Below are 27,882 nucleotides of genomic sequence, written 5' to 3'. Positions count from 1 at the left end.
AGGAGGATTTTTGGGCCAAATATGAGCAGGTACACCTGCTTGGCAGTGGAGGCTTTGGTGCAGTGTATGCTGGGTACCGAAGAGAAGATGATCTCCCTGTGGCCATTAAACATATTTTCAGGGAAGACGTCATGTTCATGGATGATGAAAGGAATGGCAAGACGCTCCCTCAGGAGGTGGCCATCATGCAGGAGTTGGCCAAAGGGAAAGAGTTTGGAAAGTCATCGGTCATTTCACTGCTAGACTTCTATGATTTGGACGACGAGTTGATCATTGTCATGGAGCGTCCAATTCCAGCAGCTGACCTAGGTGATTACATCAGCAACAAAGGAGAAGCCCTGCAGGAGGAGGAGAGCAGAGTTATTTTAAAGCAGCTTGTTGAGGCAGCCAAGGAGCTTGAAGCCAAGAATGTCTTCCACCGAGACATCAAAGTGGACAATATGCTCATTCACACCAGCACTGATGTCCCAGGTGTGAAGCTGATCGACTTTGGGCTGAGCTGTTTTACTACAAAGTCTGCAGCATACGAGAGATTCCGCGGCACCCGTGCCCACATGCCACCCGAGTGCCACAAAAGGGACCTCCACAGACCTGGACCCACCACCGTGTGGCAGATAGGTGTCGTCCTGTATGAGATGCTACACTCACAAACTTGCTTTGAGACAATAAGTTTCCTTGAAAAAGACATCAGCATCAGCAAGAACTTGTCTCCAGAGTGTAAGGAAATCCTGAATCTCCTTCTGACTGAAGACCCTCTCCAGCGCCCGTCTCTGGATCAACTCAGCCGCCATCCCTGGCTGTGTAAAGACAGCGCTTAAACACCTGAACCTCCTGTACCCACCACCAAAACCTCCTTCACTTCACTTGCCTGTTACCTTGAACTCAATAAAAAAATGTGCAATGTGAAAATTGTACAAAAAAAAAAAAAAAACATGAAGTCTGAAAACACAAAGTTTCTTCATACAACCACTCAAACTTTAATATGTTCAGTTTACAAAAACAAAATTAAGTGTAACTCTGAAGAGCAGCAGAAAGATTTCCAAATGGGATTTCTGTCTGAATCCACTTTAGGGGAAAAAAAATACATGGACAAAAATACAACACAATACATTTAGGTCTTAGTTCAACTGAACCACAAGAGATTATATTTAGAAAGATGTGTGCCAAAAAAAAACTGTTTTAATCTTGTTTTAACCACATCAGCCCCCAGGTCATACTTTAGTTCAGGGGTATTCAATTAAAAGTCACTGAGGTCCAGTTATTCAAATTTCCTCCAAGTCAAAGGTCCGAACCAAAGTCCAGCTTCATTTTCAGAAGCAGAAACCTGACAATGAAATAAATGAATAATAAATGTAAACATGGCTGAATTACCCTTTTTCTCTTGCATTAAAGAGGTCCCAGCCTAAAGAATTGAAGGCCTGCACTTAAAGTAAATAAGTCAACAAAGAATGAATAAAAAGTGGTAATTTTAGGAATAAAATAAGTGCAAAAATAGAATCTACTTGTCATCTTTTTCTTCTGTTTTCTTAAATTTAAGAGAACCCAGCCTAAAAAAAGGCTTACTTTTAAATTTGAAAATTCATTATCTTCAGAAAACAATAAATAAAAGTTGTGAAACAAAAACACAAACAAAACAAAAAGAGCTCTGAAAACCCTGTTTTCTTTTGTTTCCCTTCTCTTTTATTCTTTAGCTTTTCTTTGTGAGAGAAATGGGCATGTGACATGTCCAGTGGATCTTCAGCTCTCAGTTCAATGATTTTGTGTGTCTTCAGCTCAAAAGAGTTGTGTTTGGTTTTGTAGTGGCGCTTCATGTTGCCACTTCTTATTAATGCCATGAACTGGTCACAGGAAGAATGGACATCGACTGCCCAATCCATTCTTTTAACCAATAGGCTGTTTTCCAAACTGCCTACTACACTAGCTGTGCCTACTATTTTGGCTGAAATTCAGTATGTAGTAGTCAGTATGTGAAACTTGCAAAATCTGCAGTAAACTTAAATTCCCCGGATGTCCTCCTGATCCAGGAAAATTTCTCAGTATGCAACGGACCAGTCTACCTGGCATAATGTTTCCCACAATGCACGGCGCTAACGCTGTTTGTCTATGTGGTGGCAGGTTTTGGTGAATTACTGCCATCTACTGGAATTAATCAGCAGTATAATTACAACGCAACACTAACGTCAGACGGTCCATGAGATAGAAGTGAAGTGATGTGAAGAAACACCAGCAAATCTTGTCACTTCTGGTTGTAAAAGAGGCGTTTACTTCCACAAACTCATTAGCCCTTATAAACCACTAATTCACTTTTTAAACCATATTTCACAGTAGGGACGGTGTTCTTTTCTAGACATGCTTCATTTGTCCTTCTCTGAACATAGAGCTGATGTGCCTTGGCAAGAAGTTCCATTTTTGTCTCATCTGTCCACAGGACTTTGTCCCAGAAGCTTTGTGGCTTGTCAACATGTAGTTTGGCAAATTCCAGTCTGGCTTTCTCATGATTTGTTTTTAACAATAGTCGTCTCCCATGAAGTCCACTTAGGTTCAAACAACAACGGTCTGACACTGTTAAGCTTGAAGTTCATCTTTAATCTCTTTAATCTCCGTCTCTTTGATTTGTCATCAATTTTCCTCGTCCAGGAAGGTTGACTACAGTCCCATGAATCTTGAATTTTTGAATAATATGTGCAACTGTAGTCACAGGAACATCACACTGCTTCGAGATGGTCTTATAGTCTTTACCTTTAACGTGCTTGTCTATAATTTTCTTTCCCCGCATAAGAGACATAGTCTGAAAAACATGAGATCACATGTATAAACTCTATACATCATCATCATCATCATCAATCATTTGAAATCAGTCTGATGACCCTACACCTCTCCTGGGTTGAGTTATCTAATTTTTCTGTTTCATATTTCATTGGTGCTGCAATTTGCAGATGTTTCATTAGAACAAGAGCTGCTTTGCTTAGAGGACGTCAGTTCCCCAGAGCAGAGGACAGCTTGTTTAGAGGAAAATACATTTGTAGCTCTCTCCTCACTGTGATTGCAGAGAGGTTTCAATTTGTTAAATAAAAAAAGACTGTGAGGAGTTTCTGGGTGATCTTGAAAAAGTCTCCCTTCTAGAAACATGCCTGATCCTAATCTAAACTTTAAAATGAGATTATCAGCACCAGTATCACAGGTTATTCCTGAATGCTACTTCTTAGCTTCCTGATTGGGTCGAGCAGGACCAAATTGATTTACTAAGGTTGTATTCAGACAAGAAAAGTCCTTTGGTCCACTTGTTTGGTCCGGACCAAAAGCGGACTTTATTTTTTTCGTTTGGTGCGATTTGTATTCAGATTGTACTTTTTGCAAGTGGACTATATTTTGTAAACTCATCCACGTGTGAGACGATCAGTGCTCTCATTGGACAGCACTGACAAAGGCTGCACACAGAATACAGACCCGGAAATGGAGGTAAACGTGTTTGTGCTCTTATTAGAGCTGCAAAATCATTTTCAGTTTCAGAGCAGCTCCTTCAAAGCAGGCTTAACAACACCGTTTACAATTTTGGAACAGTGAAGACGAATGCCCGCAGCAAGGAGACGCTATGCTCTGCGTGTCCTGACCCACAACATGCCAGCAACAGCGTGGCTAAACAGAAGACGGAGGATCAGGTATGAACCAAAGACGGTTAGGTTACGGTGGCTTTATAGGCCCAAAAGGTGCATGTATCCTGTAGTTAGTTCAGATGGACCTTGGTTTGTATTCAGACCTGTACCAGAGAACCACAAACCGCACCAGAGTTCATTTGGAAGCGGACCGAGACCACCTCAAAAAGTGGGTCTCGGTCCGGTTGTTTGGTACGCACCAGGGTTCGTTTGTGTCTATTCACCCCTGCATGAAAAGTCCGCACCAGTGTGAGAAACGAACCCTGGTCCGTTTAAAGTGGATCAAACAGTCCAGGTCTGAATACACCCTTAGTCTAAGGGTGTATTCAGACCTGGACTGTTTGGTCCACTTTAAACTGTCTCTTAATTTTGTACTCCTATTAATGACAAAGGAACAGATTAAATCTGTCCTTGGAGCTGGCCCACACGGTGACGCGCTTCGTGTCCTCTGATGCGCCCCACTGTCCATTCTCCTGCTGCAGGGACAGCGGCTCTGACCGTCTCGGCTACCGAATCTTTCCAGCACACTGTTTCCGCGGTGCTGGGGATCACTCAGACCAATCAGACACTGCGCCTCGGCCGCAGGGCATTTAGAGGCGAGGGGGAGGCGCTCATTTGATTGGTGAAAACAGCGCTCGGCTGAGTTAAACCCACTCACGGCTTTCCTCCTCCTTCTCTGCCATTTGTGCATAGGGAGGCGTGGACGCGCAGCTCTGCGCTCAAATGCGCCTGGACTGCGCCTCTCTTGGCACTGCAGGAAACTTGCAAAGTGCACCGGTCACACCCTGTCCGCGTGGTGAAGGCCGGCGCAGGGCAGGTGCGGTGCGCCTGCGCTTGCGCCTGGTCTACGAAATTAGAGCCCGAATTGTTTAAAAGTTACCGTCGTTATTATTATTGATATTATTCATATATTTTTCCAAAGCCTCAGGCAGCCACTGGAGAGAGGAGAAAAAGCCTGAAGAGGAAGGCCCCTGACCAGCTGTATGCATTGACTTCCTGCCCCAAGGCTATAAAGGCCAAACTCGAGGCAGCCTTAGCAACAGTGCGGAAACTGCAGCGGGAGAAGAGCATTACCTTGGCGAGGGAGAGGAGGGCAAAGAAAAACAGTTGAACTGTTTTGTAATTTCGCGCACCTGTTAATAAAAGAAACCTTGATGTCATGTTACTTAATGTGTTTAATTAAATATGTATAATAAAATATATGTAGGGGAGAACAGGTAAGATGAACAAACCATCCTCTTGATCTTTAAAACTATACACGAGTTGTCACGAGACCCTAAAAAACATCATTTCCAACTCGCTGTGGGATTCTTTGACTTTTGTGGTATAATTATTTTTATGCTAAAGCAGATAGACCCAGGTCTAAACTTATATATTATGCATGTTAATGATTTCAATGTATAGAACTACGTGAATCATTTACCAAAAGAACATCCTGAATAATTAAATTGATTAGGTTTTATCAAAACGATGGTCATGGGGCAAGATGAACCAAAAGTCTTGGGGTAAATTAAACCAATATGAATCACATATAATGTACATACATTATTTGTTCAGTTTAAGTTTAAAATATCATCTGGGTCAACTTACCCCTTTATATTTAATATATGTATCAATTAGAATTAAAGCTGCAAGCAGCGTTAGATGGGTCCTCGGGCTCCGGCTGGTTTTCCCTCCAATGTGTCCAACAAAATGAGACGAACATTTCGGCGTTGGTTTCATCTCTCTACGACATTCCTAGCCCCAGTTAGGGCTGTTTTGGTGTGCATAGGGTGGAAGTGAGCCTAATGGCTCTGAGAGAATATTATGGGATGTCAGGGAGTCAGTTGATACCATGGCAACGTATCCTCTGCTATGCTGAGTGACATGACCAGCTGCATGCGTGGAATTCTAATTAGCGTGACACAGACAGGGGCGGACTGGCCATCTGGACGTTCTGGAGAAGTCCAGAACGGCCGGGGCTGCCGGTCCGCTGACGGCCGGTTCGACCGGTGACAACACCCCCCACAACAGCGGCGGCCGTCGTCGGGCAGAACCGGCCGTTCACACACTATGCTTGTAGTTATCGAGACCGGTCTTGGTCTCGAGACCACTTTTTCGTGGTCTCGGTCTTGTCACGGCCTCCACAGTCTTTGGTCTCTGTCTTGTCTTAGTCTCGGGGTCTCCCGTTCTCGATGGGTCTCGGACTGACATGTCGGTCTCAAAGGGATTAGAAGCGAACGATATGTCCAGGCACACTGCTGGCTTTGTAGAGCACAACTTTCTATAATGGCTTTTATTATTTTTACGCGCCCTTTGAGTATTTTGTGACAAACGTCTGCGCTCATCCTGTTTGTGACTGCGGAGAGGCAGACGGGACGCAGATGGGCGATCCACATCAATTTAACTGGAGAGAGAGAGAGACAGAGACGCGTTGCATGCTTGGGGAGTTGTTTGACTCTTACCTGGGGAAAGTAAAGTCCCATTTGCGTTGTAACTCCCTCTAATCCACGAGTTGAACCCTCTGTTCAACATAAATCTATCTTTTGATGAGCGAAGCAACATAACGTACCTGCAGAGAGTTGCGCTGGAGTGCAGGGGTGTGTCAAGATATTTTAGAATGGGGTGCCCCGACTTGGGCACTCGCTGTTTATGTATTAAAAATACAGGATTGAAAGGATACAGCTTTAACTAATTACATAAATGAATAATTAAATAAATAAATGACAATAATAATAATAATAATATTTAAACAACAATAATAAAAAAAAAATAATAATAATAAACACAACAACAACAACAACAACAACAATAATAATAACTATCATTGAAACAAAAGAAAAAAATTAAAGGGACTGTGAGGAATTTACAAATAACCTTGAAATAGTTTCTGTTCTATGCCTGATTGTAATACACAACTTAAAATGAGACTATCAGCATCAACATAGCTTATTCCCAAATGCTATTTCTCAGCTCCCCCCTTTGGTCGGACAGGACTGGATTGATTTACAGAATGCCGAAGTCTCTATGACAACACCACGCCAGCTGACTGAGTTCAGTAGAGAGAAGAGAGATCTATTTCCTCTGCTGAAAACAATTTCTGTGATTTATTTTGTAGTGATGGTGGACATATTGTATTTGATTGTTGTATTGTTGTTTATCTGTGTGTCTTGTCTGGACTACTGAGTTCCTGCCTGCAAACCAAATTTACTGTAAGGTATAAATAAAGAAACCTTTGACCTTTGACACTGGAACCTAACTATCAGACAGAAAAAGGACAGAAAAGCAGAAGAAAGATAAACAGGAGAGAGAAAGAGTGTCAGCTCAAACACTGGCTAAACTTTGTGCTAATGTTCATTCCAACCTACAGTCAGCAATTATTCTGCAGTGGTCTGTTCAAACTTAAGAGTCTATCAATAAAATGAAGAGCCAGGTTACGTTAGCTCTGCTTGGTGAGGTTGGAGTTGGTAGATGAGTTCTGGTAGGACAGAACCAGGATTCACAAACATTACACGTTACAGACACGTCTCAGAGCACCGGGCTGTGAGGAGAGAGAATATAGCAGCTACTAAACTATGCGACAAACTGACAAAGTTAGCTTCTTGTCACGTTTTAAACAATAAATATCTTTATCTTGTTTAATATGTTGGATATGATTATTTTAAAAAGACACTGGGCATTTTTGGGTGGTGTCAGTGCACAAGTTCCTGTCTCACTCTATCTGCTTTTTGTTAAATTAACACATCACTGCTCCAGCATCTGGCAAATATAGAATTGTTGAGTGTATGCCTCCTGCCTGAACTGGGACGCAGCCATACCACGATAGACACATTAATTCAGTCTTGGCTTGTTCTGTCTGGTCTTAGTCTCGGTCTTAGTCTTGTTACCTTCTGGCCTTGGTAGTGTCTTGGTCTTGGCTGAGGCGGTCTTGACTACAAGTCTATCATACAGCACTACAAGTCTATCATACGGGGGGGGGCCGGTTAGGACGCATTAAAGTCCAGGGCTGTTTTTCAGTCCCAGTCCGCCACTGGACACAGAGGTGATGTAGAGTGGAGAGGGGGGGTTTAAGATAAATTTCTGGTGATGAAACCCTCACAGAGTCCACAATTTTACCCCAATCTGTGTCAAAAAATATCATATTTGTAAGTACATTTTGTCAAGAATCCATTTTTGGCATTTTTAAAGCTGTACGAGTTATACTTTTTTCACTAGAAGCACAAATGCATCACAAAACCTCGCGAAAAGTGTGGGAAATCGATGATTTATTTTAGAGAAATGTCCGAACTACTTGTCCTATAGGCCACAATGTTGGCTTAATCTGTGTAAAAATATCATATGGGTGTAGGAAATTTCGTCAGGAATCCAACCATGTTATTTTTGAAGCTGTATGAGTTTGAGTTTTTTGTCTAGAGGCCCAAATGCGACACTAGGGAGGTGCGTGCTCGGAGATGAAATCTGTTCTCATCTGCTAACATGGAGAAATCCAAAAGCGGTCAAAAGCGGTCGGCGACTTTGAGGGCTCGCCGTTCGAAAACCGGGCCCGAAATAACAACTTCCTGAACAACTTTTGTAGAGCAGGGTCTGGTCTTTCATGTGAGCCAATTTTCAAGTCGGTCACATTTTTTGGTTTCGGAGGAGATAATTTTTGAAGAAAGGGTAAAAAAAAAAAAAAAAGGCTTCTTTTGATAGGGAATTTGCCAGCTTCCTGTTGGAGATGGGTCAGGGATATCAGCATATGATTTTTGTGTCTCAATGAGACGAACGTTTTGGTGTTGGTTTCATCTCTCTACGACATTTTATGGGATGTCGGGGGTCATGTTTGGTATCAAATGTAAATTTTGGCCGCATAGAACGTGTGTGCCAATTTTGGGAGTTTTTGAGCATGTTTAGGGGTTCTAATAAGCGATTTACTGGAGTGCGGAATAATAATAAGAAAGAAACGGACGAAAAACAATAGTGCTCTAATAGAGCTCTTGCTAGAAGGCGCCCTGGCTCAGGCCGAGGACCCTAAATATAAAATATCAAACTATTAAATGTTTAACATAAACACTGATGATTTAATTTCACTGTGTGTAAGCTACAGTGTGCAGGTATGGCAGGTAAAGCTCTACTATTTACTTTTTTAATTTAATATGAAAGTCCATGGTTATAATTATCCGTAAATATGCAATAGCATAACTACATCTCTGGTGTTTATAAAAAATCATAACATTTGCAAATTGGTTGAAAATTGAGCAAGTTATGGTTAATTAAATAGAACATCACAATCGATGAGGCGTATATGTATATAATGTCTATGGTACGTACATAGGCGTAGGCGTGGTTTGTAGGGGGCAGTGTTTGTACTGTGTGCGGCTGCAGTTGGGTATTATTGGTTTCGGAGGCCGCAAAGGACGGATTCAGTGAATCCTTCATAGCCTCACATATCCCAAGATTCATTGAGCATGAGCGCCGAAGAAGATGGACACGGCCAAACTCCAAAAAGAGTCCTGTTTGTTCCAGATGTGAAGGATATCTGGCAACAACTATGTGATTGTGTTTCTAAAACATAAAAGAATATTTTGTTTTACTGTGTGAAAATGTGTTGTTTGGGCTCTTTTCAAGTAATATCCTGATGAAAAACAGTTCTTTATAAATCTTCTCATTATTATATAAAAACATGTTCATAAATGTAAATTCTCTGAGGACAAAAACATACTTGGTGTTTTTTTTTTATATATTTTTTTTTACAGAGAATTCAAAAAAGACATTAAATCATGTTAGCAGCTTGTATTTTATGCTTTTTTTTTTAAATCGATCATCCCCCAGCACTTCAACACTTCAGTGGTCAAAATGTAAGTTGTTGCCTAACTCTCATGTAAATGGTGGTTCTATATTCCATTAATTAAGTCAGGGTGTCCGCGGGGTCTTAAAAAGTATTAAAAGTCTATAAATCAATTTTGGGAAAATTAAGGCCCTTGAAAAGTATTTAAAAGTCTTAATTGTGGTTTTATGAGGTATTAAGTTTCATAGGTATTCAAGCTTTGACTCCAAAAATATCCATAAATATTTACTTTCCTCCTTGCAACTGTTCCCCGATTGGGACGTTAAACGCTCAGCTGATAAAGTTCTAAAATAGAAAAGAATAGAGTTACTTTATTGATCCCAAACTGGAAAATTGTTTATGTTTCCATACATAAAGACTCTAGTTACAATAAAATACAATGATAAGGATTGTGAGAGGTATAAACACCAGCTATAAATTAATGTCACTCCTAGTTTCAAAAAGAGAAGTTAAATACAACATTACAACAAATAACATAATATCAGACACATGTCCTAAATTTTACAAATGGTTAAATAATTTATCATTTTTTTTCAGCAAGTTGGCCTTGAATTACTGCTGTTTCTTGTTGTGGGAGTGTCGATGAACCTTTGGTTTCATTTGTTTTTTCAAGCTTTATTCCTCCTCAGCTTACTTGATGTCTGTAAAAATGTAAACTACGACTGATAAAGAGTGGATGCCAACAACAACTGAAAGTTGCGATAAAGTCGTAAAACTTTTTGAAAGGTTTTTGAAAAAGTCTTGAACAGGTATTGGAATCAACCTCAGGATTTTAGCATATACCCTGTAAGAAATAAAAATAATAATAATAATTCTTATAATAAAGCAAAGTAAGAAAAAATTGTAAAAATCATCCGGTTTTAAATGTGAGGTTTTGGTTACCGCGTGTTTGAAAGTAATATGAGCCTGACAGCTGAGGGCGGCGCTGTGTGACGTTGAGGGTGACAAAGAGGAAATGCTTCATAGACCAGACCATCTCAATTCAGTTTGGCCTTTGCGGTCTACACAGGCTACAAAGGCCGGGTCCTCCCAAGGCTACAGCCTACGGAGACTACAGCACTTGAATTGAGACACTGCCTATGTATATCTATTGAAGCAACGACCCTCCTTTCCTTAACTTTTGGAGAATTCGAACAGCACTTATCATGGCCAACGCTTAAATGCTTTTGGGTCATCTCTTCAGTTAGGTTCTTTATCAAAAAAGGACTATTCGGATGCACCCCAAGTGTTGCTCCGTACATGCTCTCCAATGAACTACAGTGAGTGGCAGTTAGCTTGCGCTAACTTGCCGGAAGTTAGCGCAACTTTTGAGGGGCTCCATGTTCCGCCATTGCAGTGAAAAAACTGAACCATTGTAGTGAACAGAGTTGTCGCCACTCTCTCCCTCTCCAGGCACTCATTAGTCAACCAGAGGAGCGCTGTGCTGAGGAAAGTAAAGATGGCGTGTCGGATTCAGCCGGACGGTGACATCACAGCACCCCCCTAGTCAAGAATTACCACTACCACCACTACTTCAGGAACATTAATTTGTGTCCGCTATTTTCTTGCATTTTATTTCTTTATTGTGTTTCCCCATCTATAATCCAATGATGCCAGATCGACTTTTACTTATTTTTTAAAAGCCATCTGGCAGGCGTGTTTTTGTTTGTTGCACTTAACGTAAATCTACAAAACAAGCCACGGTAAAATTTCAGCTATAGATATGAAAGATGGAGCATTGAATATAAATAAATCAGTGGTGCAAATAAAGAAACAATACAATAAAACAAAGTTCAATGATAGGAAAATAAAATATAAATCAACAGGCAGAGAAAAGTTTTTATATTCCAGTGAGGAATGTAACTATTTTTTTAACTATATATATATATATATATATATGTGTGTGTGTGTGTGTGTGTGTGTGTGTGTGTGTGTGTGTGTGTGTATTATTATTATTATTATTATTATTATTATTATTATTATTGTTGTTGTTGTTGTTTGTTTGTTTGTTTCTTTTTTTTTTTTTTTTTTTTTTTTTTTACTTTTTTAAAATAAATTATCCAAATTTATTTCTAGACTGAATTTTTACTATTGCAACTGCTTGCATTCAGAAACAGGCTCAGACCCGGAACAGACGTGAGATTCAATTCCCCAGTCGGACATTATTGTCATCGGGCTTTGAGCATGCGCACAAGAAAAATACATGCTCGCGGCTATCCCTGCAGCAGAACCTGCATGCACTCTCTTACAATTGACACAGAAGTCACTCATCAAAACGTCTAATTACGTTTCTGTATAGCTGTCTACAAGCACCACTGCGTGGCAGAGAAACGGTATTTTTGTCCGATACGTTAGCCGACTGCTAGCTCGCTCCGTGCAGCGGTGGGATCATGTTTACCTCCCAAACCTCGTCCTTCCAGGATTCAATTGACGTGGAAGAGAGGGATGACTTTGACAGCGAAGACATCGCTGGATACAGCCAGAAAATTCAGCTGAACTGCTACTACACTATCTATCTTTATCAAGGCACAAGGTAATGCGAATATTATCTGCTTGATACAACGCTGCTACCTCTGATGAAAATAATAAAACCTTACAGGAGTGTTAAAATCCATAGTGTTGTAACGTCACGTTTCCTAATGATAGTTATTTTATGCAAGCATCACTGTGAACATAACCTATCCTATACGACAACGCTGAAGTTGGCAGCCTTCGATTAAGCCAGGGGTCTGCAGCCTGCGGCTCTTTGACTCCTTTTGAGTGTCTCCTTGTAGTTTTTTTTTTTTAAATAAATCTGGAATAAAGAGTTTTTGTTTTTCATATAAGGGTTATTGATGATTAACGGCATTGACATTAAATAAAACCACGATTTAACATTTGGTAAAAGTAAATATGATTCGCATCTCTTAATAAAACCTGCCACCACATTACTTAAAGGGGACATATCATGCTGATGCCTGATTTAATATGATATAATAAATTTGAAAACAAGACCTTTCACCCCCTGAATTTTCAAAAAATGAGATATTGTATTTTTTTCTGATATCCTAGAACAAGATTTGATGCCTCTGAAAATAGGTCATTGCCATTTGGCCGTGAGATTTTGAACGACGTGATGACACGAGGAGCCTTTCTTTTTATTGGAGTAATCTGATAAAGCAGCTCCTCCTCTGTGATGTCAGTTAGTCACACAACCGCCACCGAGGGATACACCCACCAAGAGCCGAGTATAAACGTATAAACTGTTACAGTACCGGTTTGACTCACCACACTGAAGCGTCCTGAGATGATCTGTGTCCAGGTGGATTTTCTTCCTCCTGAGCTGCAGAACCGTCCGGGTCTGACTCGGGGTCCAATACAAAAGGACATATCCTACACTCTGCCATTTTATTAGTGTTATCAATGTCTTACAGTGAAGTTTTGGCAAACAGCAAACTCGCTCGGTCTGCCCCATTCAATGTGGCAATTTTGTAAATACTGCCAGACTGTAAAAACCGCCCCCTGACTCTACCCCCTCTGCCCCTCTGATAGAACTGACCAATCAAAGCATAAAGGGCTGTGACGTTGCGAGGTTACTGGAGGTCATTCTCCAAACGGAGCGTTTCAACCAGATCTTCAGAATGGCCTAAAATGGGGATATTGAGAACGCTATTGTGGGGCAATGAAGGAACTAAATGACTTGTACTGAGGGCAGAAATGCTTTACAGGCATCCTAGTCTGGCATAGTGAAAAGGAGAAACAAGCATGATATGTCCACTTTAACAGCCCACAAACTTACCTTGGTACCTGTGGCTAACCACAAGTTTCACAGCCCTGGTAAGATAACGAAATCAACCAAAAGAGAAATCTAAAAAGTATTTTATTGCTGTATGGGTGGGTTCATTTAACTGTAAACATGACGGCTTATACGTGCTTGATATGTTGGAAGATTTGCAAACAACAAAAAAATGATGAGTTGAGCAGAATTATCAATATATGTTATCAAGTTCAAGGTTTTTTTAGTAGTTTTACAATTTAATAAATTCAAAAAACTTCTTGTTTAGATAATTATTCAATATACTTTAAAGATGTATCTATTTTTTTACACAGTAAATTGTGAATGTAAAGTAAATTTTGTGGCTTCAGAATGACTTTAATCCATATGAGATGGCTTCTTTGGTAGTTAAGGTAGCAGACCCCTGATTCAAGCTGTTGCACTGGAAAATTACTTTAACAAGGTCCTGATCTTAACAGATTGTACCTGTGAGATCTGCTCAGGATTATTATAGAGAGACTACAGAGTCTTGAAAAACTGTTTAAATGTATGAAATAGTTTTCATTAGGGCTATGCAACTATGGCAAAAATCAAAATCATGATTCATTGAACATTTCAATTTGGGTTAATTCACAAATTTCCCACAGATGAACAATTGGGGGTTATTTATTGAAGCAGTGGAGTTGAAAACAGATAGCCAGAATGGAAATGCTTTTTGGAAAAAAAAAACAGATTTAGAGAGAGAGAGAATACCAAGGAGGGGAATAATCAAACTAATTAACACGACAGTTTTAGATCAGGAAAATTGCTCTAATTGACGGTTTTGATTCTTTTTCCCATTAATCGCCCAGCCCTAGTTTTTGTTAAAAATAAATGCTATTAAAGAATGTGTTTGTTTTAACTTTCTCTCAAGTTAAACCAGGCCCTGACTCAAGGATGAATTTCCTTTTGTATGAATGTTTGATTTAATGTAGTGCCCATGATTTTCAAAGGACGTTTGAGGTGTTGTTCACCTTGATCCGGAGCCAGCGCTGATACTCCATCAGACAAAGAGATCAAATCATCGCAGACTAACCAGGTGATAAGTGATTTGTCAATTGTCGTAGATCTGAGGCTCCTGGGGAAAATGGCACATGGAGCCAGAGGCGAGCAGACTCCACAACCAGTCAGGATGACTTTAGGTAACCAAAGAGTCATCTGCCTTCCTTCCTCCTGCTTTCAGTCGTCGTTTCTCTTTGGCTTTCACTGTTGTCTGTTGGTGTATCCACATGCTGCTACAGGACATCCAATCCACATGGAATCTGCTGTTCTCATCCCTGATTTTGTTCTGATTGCTCATTGCTGATTGCTGCTGAGTTACATGGGTTGCTTAGTCTCTCCTATCCTGTCCCGCCATGTGTTGAAACATGAATGAGATTCTTGTCTGGGTTAAAATCGAAAGGACAAAAAACATTCAGTGAGTTTGTGTTTTGGCAGCTATGTGACTCAGTGGTGTGTTGTGTTGGTTGTGGCTAATCATCAGCTTTTTCCATCTGTTCTCCATCGACTTCAGTGGCTTCACATGATCATCGCTGCCTTTGAAAGGCTGCTCAAATCCAAACTGTCCTTCTGTCCTGCCCACAGTCTGACACTCGTGGACAGCAGCCTGCCTTCTGAGGCCGAACCTGAGCTGCGGACCTATATTTCAAGGAGGCTGAGCAAAGGGGCGCTGCTGGGAGGCATGGGCAACATCGCCACTGTAGAACTCAGGTATTTATTTACATCCCCCTGAAACTGAAATCACCAAGTGGCTTAATGCTGGAAAACAGGACAAACAACCATAGAAAACATATGAATGAATTGACCTTTGCTTGCTGCAGCCAGCTGGGAGGAACACATAATGCTGTTTATAAAAAGACCTAAAAATAATCAGATGATCCACATAAGTGCTTTGATTTTCACTGTTACCAGTATCCCGGAGCAGGCTGTTGGCTGCTACTGCTGTCTGCTGGAGCAGGAAAGATCTCCTGAGCAGCCCGATGCTGATGGGAATGGATATGTCATCTGCTTTATGGGCGGCTCTGAAAAAGGACTGAACCTATATCCTTTGTGCACAGTCTGTTACTTGGACCTTCAACAATAATAGAATAGAACTTCATTTGTCATTGCAACAAAGTCGACACGACGAAATTGCAAAAATAATTAATAAATACTTTTATTCATGATCTTTGGCATTTGAAAATGTCATTTTTCTCAGTAGATTCAGTGAGACAAGCAATATCTCTGACTCCTTAACCCTGGAAACATTCAGACTCGAGCTTGATAAATACGTTCAAGGCTTACACAGCAGCTTACAAACTCCAGAGGTATGAAAACTTCCAAAACGGTGTCATGAAAGAATGTTTTTGATGCATCATCTTTTTGTAACACATTACTTTGTGTTTGTGAATGCCAGCTGCAAAACCTTGAAACGGAGGTGCGCCCCTATCTGAGCCAGTGGTATGAGGAGTCTGTGATGCACATTTATCGGGTGGTCCAGCTGGTCCAGAGCAACATCAGCTTATTACTTCATGCTGTAAGTCTGTTTTCACTTCTAGCTTCTGTCTGGTTGGAATACCTAGTCAACAAAAATACTTACAGAAAACACTTTGACTAATTTAGCATCCACACACTTTAACCTGCACATTATAATCTCAGTAAATTTAGCAGTTAAACTGAACAGATTTTTTTTACCCTCCCTACAGAAATTAGAGAAAGCCCCAAGTCGTTCACTGATGGCACTCAACGGTACCAATTTGTGGTACTTTCATGTGTGTTTATGTAGTAATAAATATTTTTATAATAATTAACTTTCAAAGTTTTTCAATTTAACATATTTATTTCTCAGTATTATTAACTTGCACTGATGTGTGCAAGTCCAGCATGAAATATTACTTACCCACTCTCTCACAGTCACGATGGTGAGTTCTAGGTACTGAAACATTGGTACCGTTTGATTTTACATGAATCCGTAAGTTGGTACTACAGACGATTCTTGTTCCATCTTTTCTTTATTTATTTTCTTAAATTTTTTGTTGCTCAGAATTTTCTTTTATGGTCTCTTTTTCACAGCCTCTTTTTTTCAGTCTCTTTATTTTCAGCTGAAAAACCTTAAAGACAAACAAACACCATTACCATTTTACAAAACCAGGTACTCAAAGATCATGATTATTAAACTCTAGATAATTAATAAATTGCAATTAAATTTTTCTATCAAACCCCTTACCATTACTAATAAATATAAGTAACATGCCACAATGAATATTTAAAAACCTTCACCATTAAATACATATATGAAAATAAACTCTTTTACCTTTAAGTTAAAGTTAAATAAGTTGAATTGTTCAGTGTAAATGCATCAAATATAAAAATATGTTTTTAACTACAGGAAGCATGATTGATTAAACAGTAACAGTCAGCAGTGAAACACTCAGTTTGATCTCTCAGTATACCTGTGAAAAAATGACCATTTTCTCTTGATTCCTCACTAATGAGTGCAATCTTACCGGCTGTCCGTTCAGCTCTTAGATCTTGGTACACGCACAGCTCACTTGATTGTTACATGAGAAAACCCAAACTGATTTTACCTGCTCACATTTACCGTCTCCCCCTGCTTAATTTGACACAGCTGAGCAATCAATGTGCACACGCACCAGCTGACAGAGAGGGCGCGCCCGGCGCAATGATCACACATAAACACTAAACAATTAACTTTAACTGTAGAAATTACTGATCCCACTGCAGCCGAACCCGTGCCAAAGTACATAAAAACCCACCGGGACCACTCCGGGGTGGACACAGGTACCCACCTGCTCTAGTGAGTTCCTTAAAAACACAGGAATCATAGATAGAGTTTGGCTGTGTCGTGTGCGTCACAGGGGAGCCGAGGCTGCGCCTCGCGTATCAGCAGGCAAACAGCTGTTAGCCGCAACAGTACCTTTAAAAGTACTGAATTCAATACCCATCCCGAAGCATGACTGCATTTTAAACCTGAATAAAAAAATATTTATCCCTGGGTATTAGCTCGTCCCATTAGCTCGTCCTATTAGCTCGTCCCATTAGCTCGTCCCATTAGCTCGTCCTGTTACCTCATCCGTCTTACACCAGCTTTCTTCCCTTGTAGTTTTTTGCCTGCTCTACCTCCTCTTTGCATCTTAAACATCCAGAGTGAAGCAGTTTAAACCTCTCTGTTGTTGTAACAGGTCATGTTTAAGGCTTTTTAATTGAGAATAAAGATGGTAAATAAGTAATGAGTTTGCCAAAAGTAAAATATACCAGATAACAGGAGACCAAAACAGTATCAAGAACAGAATATAACTCAAAAGAAACAATAGTTTTATATTTTTTGTTTTCTTGGTAAGGGTTGTTTTGAATATTTCTTGGATGACCTGTGCTCTGTGTGTGAAATTGTTTTCTTTTTCCCCAGGCTCTGAGTCACACACCTGTGGAGGTCACTAATTCAGATGAGAGGACAAAGGCTGACGTGTCCAGGTGAGATCATCTCTGACAGACAGCTGAGCGAACACCTTTTTAATCCTCAAACTACCTCAAACTCAGTCTGCCTGTTTTTTCTGTAGGTCTTCACTGTGCCGTATGTTTTCACCACGTGCTTGACTCTTCATGTTTTTAATTTAATCCTGTGTTAGGTTCATCAAAGCAGCCAGTCTGCAGGGTCTGTCCCAACAGGACACGGCAGCAGCTTCTCTGTGTAAGGCTCTCTCAGAGGACACACACCCTTACCTCGTCATAGACTGCTCCACCAGCCCACCCACTCTGTCCAACTCTGGTAAGTCCTACTCCATGACACACTCTTCATTTGAAAAGTACAAAGATGTGACCTGAAAGAGGTTTTTCCACCTCCAGTGAGTAATCGTTTCTGCGATGACTGGACTCAGGCTTTTCTAAATGCTGCAGAGCGATGTAATCCTTTCCTGCTTAGACAGATTCTGGAGAACTTCAAACTTAAGGTAAGAATAACAAACGCATGGTGCTGGCTTCAGTTCCTCTTAGCTGGTACACAGTGCAGCTCTGCCTCTCTCATTAGGGTCTCTTCCACTTTTTAAACTCTCTTCCTCTCTTCCCAAAAGGCCATTCAGGACATGAACAGCCTGAAGCGCTACGTGCGGCAAGCAGAGATGAGTCATTATGCCCTGTTCCGCTGCTGCCAGTTCCTGCAGGGCTGTGGAAACGGGGATGTGTTGCTACAGAATGCCAGAGCAGAGCACAGTGACCTGCCTGAAGCCTGCAGCATCATTTCAGTCCTGGAGGAGTTCCTCAGGGAACAATCCCAGGCCCAGGCATGATTACATTAAAAACAGGTAATTCTAAAATTAGAGGTCTGGAAACCTTGTCTAATGACCACACACTAAACATTTGTTGAAAGTTCCAACAGTAGCAATTCTCACAGATACTCACTGATGAACTGTGACTTCAGAAGACTAAAAAAACATGGAGGACTATGACATGGTCTAAATGAAATAAGAATAAAGGGGAAAGCCTTGCTGGTGAGATGGTATAGGTGTGGCTATTTGCTTTTCAGCCTACGCTGTTAACGCTGTTTATGCTGTTTACATTGTTTTGATTTCATCTTTGTTAGCAAAAACATAAACTGTACCCCTGGTAGGTGATGCCCTCTAGTTTGATCTCATGGCGCTCCAACCAGGAATTGTACATATCAGTCATGTGTGATGTTTACATCCTCAGGGCCAGAGAGATTTGGGGGCGAATGATTGGTTTTGACAAGCGTTTAATCAGACTTATCATCTCATTATTGCTGTTAACAAAGAGCGGTTTCTTGTGGTAATGAATAAATTATTACTGTATTCTTCTTGACTTTAACCTACTAGAGCTGCCACCAACGGTTTCCAGCCACTGGCTGTAGCCAGGGAGGGGGGGAATTCCACTGCACATTAGTCAAAGTTCTTGACTGGGCGTTTATATCTGCTTCAGCTAAGCTAAGATAATGTTAAGTCAGGCTAACATTATGTCAAGAAAATGACAAAATTAACTTGTTATCATGAGAAAACAATCTTCGTTATACCAAGATTATGAGATTATAAGTCCTTATCATGAGATATCAGTGCATAAAAAAGAAAACTCCAAATCCTCATCTTCTGAAGCAAAACACTGAAAACATTCTTTCATCATTTTCAACAAACATCTTTTTATGCCTGAAAATAGTTGATTTACTATGAGCATCACTACATCTCAATGAGAAAAGTTTTTAATTTATTCAAACATTGTATAAGAAAGAACAGACTGATCTATGTGAGTTTAACTTGAAATTTCAGTGTAACTGTTGCGTGGCACTTTCCTCTAATCCTCGTGGATTGTAACTTTATTGTTCGTGTTTCATGTAAATAAACCAAATATGACTGTTTGACGTTAACTGACAATGATGAAGACAAAGAACCAATCGAATCTAAAGCTGTTGCTCCTGGAGTGGGTTCATGTTTCTCTTCCTACTGTAAAAATATTCTATGTATAATATTTGATTTTCTGTTAAGAAAGAATATATTGAGAATGCACAGATCACTTTGATGCATGTTATATACCCCTTGATTTTGTTTATATTGCAAACATTAATTTTCTGGCTGATCACCAATCTTTAAAAAGCCTGACCAGATTTTTATGTTTTTATAACTGACACTATATACCTTCAATTTTCCAGTCTTATTTTATTGAAAATCATTTAACAATATCTGTGAAACAATAAAATCTTCATGCTTTAACTTACACAACCAATAAAGTTCCTGAGTTTTAGGTCTCAGAGCAAAAGGTGACAATGGCTGGCTGTCACTCTCCTAGAGGTGTATAGGATCAGTTTCATATGTAAGGATGGGCCGATCACCAATCACTGATCACGATCCCCCAAAATTAAGGAAATCGGCACCAATTGAACGGTGCATGTCTAACAAACACACATCTGCACTACTGTATTATTTTTGTTATTGGATGCTAGTACTGTACATACATCTGTCAAATGATGGAACTATCACAGAAGATGTTAGCATGTCAAGTGTAATTTCTGTCCCACTGTACCTGCAGCTTAAAAAAAGGGTTTAGACCTGATTCAAACCATTCCCACGAACCAGTCCAAAGTTTGTATAGAGCAATATTACAGTGGTTGATGTAAAATTAAAGCAGTGAGGTAATGAAATTTAAAAAGACATTGAACATTGTTTACCACAGCTTTGACCTACCCTTTCAGTAAGTGTAGACATTTCTGTACAGAGCGTTGTCTATACTTATAAATGTCTGTGTGGTTCTGTGTTGTGCAAAGAAGAAGCTGAAATAAATATAATAATCGACTCTCTGTCGTGTTTGTGCATGTTTTGCATGAAGCTTAGCAATAGTAAGAACAGCTCTAACGTGTCTTTGCTGTGTTACCACCTGTTATAGAGTGAACCACAACTCAGATACAGGTATTTGGCAGTGTCTCACAAGAAAGTGACTGGACTCTAAAGGAGTTCATATTCTCCAGCAGACTTCGTCTATCGGCTGCTCCTCGGTATCCTCTGCATCTGGGCTTAATAATGGATCAGAACCTAGATGCAAAGAAACGTCAACAAATAAAAACAATACATATAACAACAGGACAGGAAATATTCAGGCAAGCTGTCATCGTTCAAATTAGATTCTCACTATTTAAAAAGACAACTCTGAAATTCTGGATTTAAATATAACACCTCTAAGCCAAGTTAGGTGAGCAACAAGAGCTGCTTTTATTTCACACTGCGGGGTTCTTACTATCACATGACAACTAATCCCCCTGTGAAAGGTGCAAGATTTCTTGTCCTTGCCTCACATCAGTGCTGCACTCAAACTTTCACCCCCACCTCCTCATCAGGAACCACAGAGGGGAATTAACATACTACCTCTTCAAGCCTCATGTTCTGCATGTTGACCTGAATCTGTGGGGAGGAATGTGGTCTGGGCCAGATTCAACACTGACATTTCAAACCATTTAAGAGGGAGTGGTCTGTAATCATTTCTGTCTTGAGGTTCTGATCACAACTGTCTGAGTTAATTAATTCATTTCAATGTTTTTTTTAAAGTTATTATTACGAGAAAATATCAAAACAATAAAGAAAAAAGGGGAAAAAAAACTATCAGGAAAATGATTGAATTGTTAGGGGAAAAATTTTTTTGCAAATCAATCAAAATTTGTAGGGAAAAATTAAGATTATGGAGGGGAAAAATCAAAATCATGAGGAAAAAGTAAAAAATTTTATTCAAACTATAAAAATAATTGTTAATCTGAATTATAAGAAACGTCAAAATTTTAGGGAAAAAATTAAAAAATCAAGTTCAAAATAAAAAGTATGAGAAAAAAGACAAAACTGTAATGAGAAAGAATCAAAAGTATGGGGTCAAAAGTCAAAAGTATGAAGAAAAATGTCAAGATTTTGACAAAATAGATTTAAAAAATATAAAGTGATTTATTTTTTAAAATATATAAATAAATAAACAAATAAATAATTTGGAAAAAAATCAAGACTGGATTATGAGAAAAGAGTCTTAGTAACGAGAATGATTAAAAGTGTAAAATAAGGCAAGGTCAAAACCATGACGTGCTCATTTCCCCTCAATTTTTATCTATTAGTCCCATAAGTCCCAGTAATTCATTGTTTTTAAGACTCACCTCCCAGACTTTTAGAAAATTAGCATTTGTGTGTAATTTTAAAAGGTAATATATAGATGAATAAATACATAAATAAGTAAATGAATTAAGAAATAAATAGGCCAGAATTTCTTGAATGAGCAAAAGGCTCTTAAATAAGATGTCATATCTAGATTTGTAAGGTAAGTGTTGCTTTTAGGGAGAAAAATCTTTGATCTTGTGAGGTGGTTTAAAGCTTATTGTGGTCCAGTAATTGTGATTACTTCTTATTAATTCTGTGGACCATCCGGCAGCAGCTCAGACTGCTTTTAACACCTGTCATATAATGTAAACTAGAGCCCGACCAATTAATCGGTCGATTAATCGGCCGATTAATCAACTGATTAATCGGGCCGATCATGCCTGTCACAGATTAATCAACATCGGCCAAATTTGTAGCCGATTATACAATTTTTTGCTCCACTGAGATTCTGTCACTCCTGTTCCTGTGTGTCTGTGTGTTGGGCTGCACACTACCTGAGTGCCTGCTCCCTCCGTCCACCATTATCTAATGTAAGACTATAGAATAACGTTTTAACGTTGTGTAAGTTGCTCATTGTGCATTTACAGTTTGATTTTTTTTTCTACTTACTATGTTTAAAGTTTGACTTATTTATTTAAGGTGTTTACAGCTTGTTCTTATTTATCATTGGTTTACACTACAGTTCTTATGTTGACAGTTTAATAATTAAAGTTCCTTGTTTTAATTTAATAGTGTTCTGACAAGACAGAGGTCTTGAATCATATGGGTATTATAAAAGTTTGTGTTCATATACAGTATATATCTTGTGTATGTCAATGAATTTATTGTATAAATCAGCCGATATATTGGCTATTGGCTTTTTTTTGCCTCTGGTATCGGTATTGGCATCGGCCCCAAAAATCCCATATCGGTCGGGCTCTAATGTAAACTGATGTGACTCTACTGGAACAAATGAGAAAGGAAATAGAGGACAGGTCACGTGACAGGGATTTACCTGAGTTGTAAAAAGAAGCCTTCCTCAGAGTGCTTGGAACATCATAGACATTTTCTGGGGTGTCTAAAATCAGAGAATAATATGAAGTGGATGAAGTTAAGGCAATGTTATAATGGGAGCAAAAGTAGCTATTACTTGTACCTGCATGTTCATCAGCTCTCTTATGGCAGACAGGAACATCATACACAACCTCCTCTATCTCTGTTGGATCGTTGATCTCACACAACTCTAAAGAGACGAAACATTTCACACTCCAGAGCCTGATTGGATATTTAACATCATTATACTGCTTTCATCATCACAAGGAACTGAAGGGTGTTTAATTCATACTTGTTCTTCTTGGTAAAACATCATAGTCTCCTTCTGGTCTTCTGTCTGCGCCGTTAAACCCAGTGGACCCCTGATGAGCGTCCAGCCTGTCTCCTGTAAACAGCAGCCAGCTTTAGCTCAAGAAAGGCTCAACTCAGTTAATACAAGCCAGTACAGATGAGTTTCTCTTTACCATCTTGGCTGTGGTCGCTGCAGGGTAGCTGTAGGTTATGGTATGTGGGCTCTTGGTTGTCACGACTCTCTAACAGGCAGAAGGGGGTGGGGGTGATGCTGCTAATGTCATGGTGCATGTGGACTGTGGGGGCAGAGAGAGGCCGGGGGGGCAGAGACTCCATCACACTGTCAGTCTGTGAGCTCGTAGGGACGATGCTGTGTATTCTGTCTCGGTGCTCAAGGCTGCGGAGAAGAGACGGTTGGAGTTTAATGTGAAGAGGAAATAAAACAAGAAAGTCAGTCAGATGAAGAATCCAGGTTCAGATCTGAACGCACGGTCCTCTTTTCCTCTTACTTTGTGTTTCTGGAGTTTAAGAACACCGAGTTTGAGAGATGCATGGCCTGCCACAGGTTGTTCACCCACTCCTGTCTGAGAGCTGCTGTCTCTGCAGCCTGCACATACAGACACAGACACACACACACACACACACGCACACACACGGGTAAAAGAGCACAGTAGCATTCTGAAACCAGACCCTGCAACAATCTGGGCCTGCAAATTGAAACTGGCAAAAACCACGGTGCTGACTCACCAACATTTTTCTCTTTCCGTTTGTCATGATGATCTCAAACATGAAGCGCTTACTGTCCTCCCTCTGGACCTCCCTCACTGACTGCACCTGGTCAACAGGTGTACAGAGAGATCAGTTCACCTTTGTTAATCAGTTAAACCTTCATTTTTATTTCAACAAAGAAACAGAGCAGAAAGAGGAAGTAGTTACATCCTTTGCTTTTATAAATGCAGCAGTGAAACAGTCGGACAGATTGCCAGGACCAGCCCTGGGGATTTTTTTTACCACCTGTTTTTCTGGTTGGTAGGGCAGAGGTTAGCATTGCTGCCTCACAGCTTCCTCCCACACTCCAAAAGAAAAAAAAAAAAAAAAACAGGCTTGTCAGGTCCAAAGATGACTCAAAACTGACAGCTGGGGTAATGGGTGAGAACTAATAGGTAGAGGATTTAAAGGGGACATATCATGCTTGTTTCTCCTTTTCACTATGCCAGACTAGGATGCCTGTAAAGCATTTCTGCCCTCAGTACAAGTCATTTAGTTCCTTCATTGCCCCACAATAGCATTCTCAATATCCTCATTTTAGGCCATTCTGAAGATCTTGTTGAAACGCTCTGTTTGGAGAATGACCTCCAGTAAGCTCGCAACGTCACAGCCCTTTGTGCTCTGATTGGTCAGTTCTATCAGAGGGGCGGAGGGGGTAGAGCCAGGGGGCGGTTTTTGCAGCATGGCAGGATTTACAAAATCGCCATACTGGATGGGGCAGACCGAGCGAGTTTGCTGTTTGCCAAAACTAGGCATTGATAGCATTAATAAAATGGCAGAGTGTAGGATACCTCCTTTTGTATTGGACCCCAGGTCAGACCCAGACGGTTCTGCAGCTCAGGAGGAAGTAAACCACCTCGACACAGATCATCTCAGGACGCCTCAGTGTGGTGAGTCAAACTGGTACTGTAACATGTATAGTTTATACGTTCATACTCTGCTCTTGGTGGGTGTATCCCTCGGTGGCAGATTACTCCAATAAAAAGAAAGGATCCTCGTGTCGTCATGACGTTTGAAATCTCACGGCCAACTGCTAATGACCTATATTCAGAGGCATCAAATCTCGTTCTAGGATATCAGAAAAAATACAACATCTAATTTTTTGAAAAATCAGGGGATGTAAGGTCTTGTTTTCAAATTTATTATATTATATGTAAGTATTAAATCAGGGATCAGCATGATATGTCCTCTTTAACAATAAAGGGTATTAGTGTCAATGGGGTCCAGCAGAAAATCTCACCATATGCTGAGGGCATGTTATTATTGCAGAGCCTACATCATCTGTCCCACAACTTATTGAAATAATCAATCGCTTTGGTGCCTTCTCTGGCTATAAAATCAATTTTTCAAAATCTCTAGCAATGCCATTGAGACCTCTCAAAGACAGGACTACTACTTTGACTTTAGTACCATTCTGATGGCCATTGTCAGGATTTGTATATCTGCGAATTCAGATCACTCCAATGTTTCATCAGATGTCTAAGGCCAATTTTACCCCCCCTCCTAGACAATAAAAAAAGACTTACAAAGATTAACCTTGCTTCTTCTGTCATAGGCAGAATCTCCATCATCGAAATGAGTGTCTTGCCTAGGTTATTGTAACCCCTACAGATGATCCCGTTATTGTTATTGAACAAAGTGCTGAAATTACTTAACGGCTGGTTGAGCGAATTTATTTGGAACAAAAAAAAACCCAGACTTAAGATGTTAAAGTTGCAGCTTCCTAGTTCAAAAGGAGGCTTAGATGTCCCCAACATATCATGGCATCAATTTGCAGCTCAATTGTGATTCATTACAGAATGAAGGAAGATTCTTTTCTGTTTGGTTAAACCTCGAGTCATCACAGTTTTGTTGTTGGTTGTTGTTGGGAAAAAATAAAAGACAGAAAAAATATATCTGTTAAAAAAACAAAACAAAACAAAACAAAACTGGAACACTGAAGCATTATTGCCTGTTTCAGATAAAGGAATTCAGAAAGCTTTTCTAAAACCAAACAAGGAGAGAAGACTTACTGTGTAAATGTAGTAATAGCCTCTCAGGTGTGCCTGTAAAGAGAGAAACATGGACATAATTTAATCTATCATCCTTCAGCTGACTAAAGAGATGGGAAGTAAAGAAAAGGAGGCTCTGTTTCTCTGAGTATGAAAATGTATGAAACAGAGTTTACTCACAGCATTACAGTTCTCCTTTGTGTAAAAGAACAGGGTTGTGTTCTGAAGCCTGAACCAATAAGTTTTCCACCTTATCTTCTATAAAACAGTAAAAAAACAACTTCAAACCATAGATACTCTCTCAACAATCAGGAACTTGATACAAAGAGTTTTTAACTCACCATGGTGTCTTTCCTTTTCTGAAGGAAGCCCTCGAACAATAAATTTGTCTCTTCTTTAGACATGTTAGCCTTCTGTGGTGTCTTTACACTGTGGTTAGAAATTGTTAGAAGCCTGTGTACCTGTGTGTGTGTGTGTGTGTGTGTGTGTGTGTGTGTGTGTGTGTGTGTGTGTGTGTGTGTGTGTGTGTGTGTGTGTGTGTGTGTGTGTGTGTGTGTGTGAGAGTGTGTGTGTGTGTGTGTATGTGTGACTGACTTCCTCCTCACGCAAGCCAGGAGCAGTAACCTTCACTGCTGCATAATTTACTCACTTCTCTTTATAGCTTTACAAAGTCTCTGGTGTTTCAGTTTTTCTCGATGGTTTACACACGTTTTCTGAAAACATGCCTCACACTCAGAACTCAACACACAAATCAAAAAATACACACACACACACACACACATTGGTCAAAACCCTCAATTCTCCTGCAAAATGAAACTTTACATTCAAAACAAAGTTATTTCTGATCAAAATGTTGTTTTGTTTTTAAATGGCACTCACAAACCACCATGTGAAGAGATATTTATAAGAACCAGCTGAACTCTGAAGTGCTCAATGAAAACACTTCTTCTCCATGCACCTTAATGGCTAAGGCCTTTTTTATGTTCAGTGTTACACCGACTACCAACAGTACAGACATCAGTGTTGTAACACATTTTAGAATATTGCTCATATACTTATTTAGAACCCACAAATACACAGAAACGACTATATTTCAATTTTCCCATAAAACAATGTACACACAGAAAATCCCAACCAATGAAAAGCTGCACATACAGAGGTCTACAGACAAAACAACAGAGGAATTGACTAAATACAGGAAGGGAGAAAAAAACACTGCCACCTTGTGTTGGTAATCTTTCAGTTGTGCTACAAATAGTAAATACTGTACATACTGTGTAGGAAAACCAAGTAGGACTACATTTACAAATAAAGAGATTTTATTTTTTCAGTCCTAAAGACCACTCCACAGGTCATACTGTACTACTTTTCTCATTGAGTACCATCTTGAAATGTCATACTGTCAGGACGTATTAGTGGTTTGGGGGCCCAAGGCAAACCCAGTCAATGGGGCCCTCCATGTCCTTGTAACTCATCTTCCTCAGCGCTAGACTGGCCTTCCCTGGGTCCACTGTCTCTTTCCCAGAATCAAGGCATGAGACATGTAAATCTTGTACATGGTAACTTCACGCAACTATATGCATTTCCTCAAGTTCTGTACTTTAGTTTGATTTTGGAAAAAGTGAATACATAATTTAGTCCACTTTGTACTGGATTTGAAATCTTTTATGGTCAATTGACAGCTTATTTGTCCCACAGTGGGGAATTTACAGAGTAACAGTGACAAACAAGAAAGTATGTAGTGAAAAACATTACAATAGGTAAATATTGAAAAAAATAATTTAGTAAAGAAAAAATGTGTAAATATCAAGCACAACATAAAACTGGAAAAAAAAATCTACTGAAAGAGGTGATATTTACAGTTACCATACTTTTTGGTACTATTATTTTAAAGTTAATGTATTTTTATTTGACCACCTGTCCAGTGAGTTATGTATCCAAAAAA

The 27,882-nt window shown here is 39.8% G+C and overlaps 2 protein-coding genes and 1 long non-coding RNA gene across 4 annotated transcripts; 1 reads left to right on the top strand and 2 right to left on the bottom strand.

Moving 5' to 3' along the window:
- The first annotated feature begins 11,616 nt into the window (after positions 1-11,616).
- Positions 11,617-20,514, top strand: cunh17orf75 (chromosome unknown C17orf75 homolog). 2 transcript variants are annotated; one of them, XM_074697322.1, is made up of 10 exons: positions 11,617-11,971; positions 14,299-14,373; positions 14,816-14,941; positions 15,143-15,273; positions 15,479-15,537; positions 15,627-15,746; positions 17,637-17,701; positions 17,857-17,996; positions 18,074-18,177; positions 18,298-20,513. In XM_074697322.1, the coding sequence occupies exons 1-10, from the start codon at positions 11,829-11,831 to the stop codon at positions 18,511-18,513; spliced, it is 1,179 nt and encodes a 392-aa protein (XP_074553423.1). In that variant the 5' UTR covers positions 11,617-11,828; the 3' UTR covers positions 18,514-20,513. The 2 variants fall into 2 exon arrangements, with proteins under 2 accessions (XP_074553423.1, XP_074553424.1); XM_074697323.1 differs by lacking the exon at positions 14,299-14,373 and having other exon boundaries at positions 18,298-20,514.
- Positions 20,515-23,270, bottom strand: LOC141810029 (uncharacterized). The gene is made up of 4 exons (XR_012600038.1): positions 23,180-23,270; positions 22,991-23,077; positions 22,850-22,912; positions 20,515-20,757 (listed from the first exon to the last, which is right to left on the bottom strand). It is a non-coding gene; the product is annotated as an uncharacterized LOC141810029 (long non-coding RNA).
- A 46-nt stretch (positions 23,271-23,316) lies between these two features.
- On the bottom strand, positions 23,317-26,399 carry LOC141809334 (uncharacterized). Its single transcript, XM_074696318.1, has 6 exons — positions 26,279-26,399; positions 26,118-26,195; positions 25,959-25,991; positions 23,926-24,012; positions 23,688-23,785; positions 23,317-23,575 (listed from the first exon to the last, which is right to left on the bottom strand). The coding sequence occupies exons 1-6, from the start codon at positions 26,339-26,341 to the stop codon at positions 23,317-23,319; spliced, it is 618 nt and encodes a 205-aa protein (XP_074552419.1). The 5' UTR covers positions 26,342-26,399.
- Positions 26,400-27,882: the final 1,483 nt, after the last annotated feature.

This window comes from Halichoeres trimaculatus, unplaced genomic scaffold, assembly GCF_033239565.1.
Source record: "Halichoeres trimaculatus isolate MK-OKI-2021-1 unplaced genomic scaffold, fHalTri1.1 fHalTri1_scaffold_20, whole genome shotgun sequence".
NCBI classification, from domain to species: Eukaryota; Metazoa; Chordata; class Actinopteri; order Labriformes; family Labridae; genus Halichoeres; species Halichoeres trimaculatus.
Note: the sequence above shows the minus strand (reverse complement) of the source record. Positions and strands in the feature narration are given on the sequence as shown.

Coding starts and splice junctions, on each gene's coding strand:
- cunh17orf75 (XM_074697322.1), top strand. CDS start 11,829: ATGTTTACCTCCCAAACCTCGTCCTTCCAGGATTCAATTGACGTGGAA. Junction 14,374..14,815: donor ACCAGTCAGGATGACTTTAG/GTAACCAAAGAG, acceptor TCCTGCCCACAG/TCTGACACTCGTGGACAGCA. Junction 17,702..17,856: donor ACAAAGGCTGACGTGTCCAG/GTGAGATCATCT, acceptor ATCCTGTGTTAG/GTTCATCAAAGCAGCCAGTC.
- LOC141809334 (XM_074696318.1), bottom strand. CDS start 26,341: ATGTCTAAAGAAGAGACAAATTTATTGTTCGAGGGCTTCCTTCAGAAA. Junction 26,196..26,278: donor AGAAAAGGAAAGACACCATG/GTGAGTTAAAAA, acceptor ACTGTTTTATAG/AAGATAAGGTGGAAAACTTA. Junction 24,013..25,958: donor GCTATTACTACATTTACACA/GTAAGTCTTCTC, acceptor CCTGTTGACCAG/GTGCAGTCAGTGAGGGAGGT.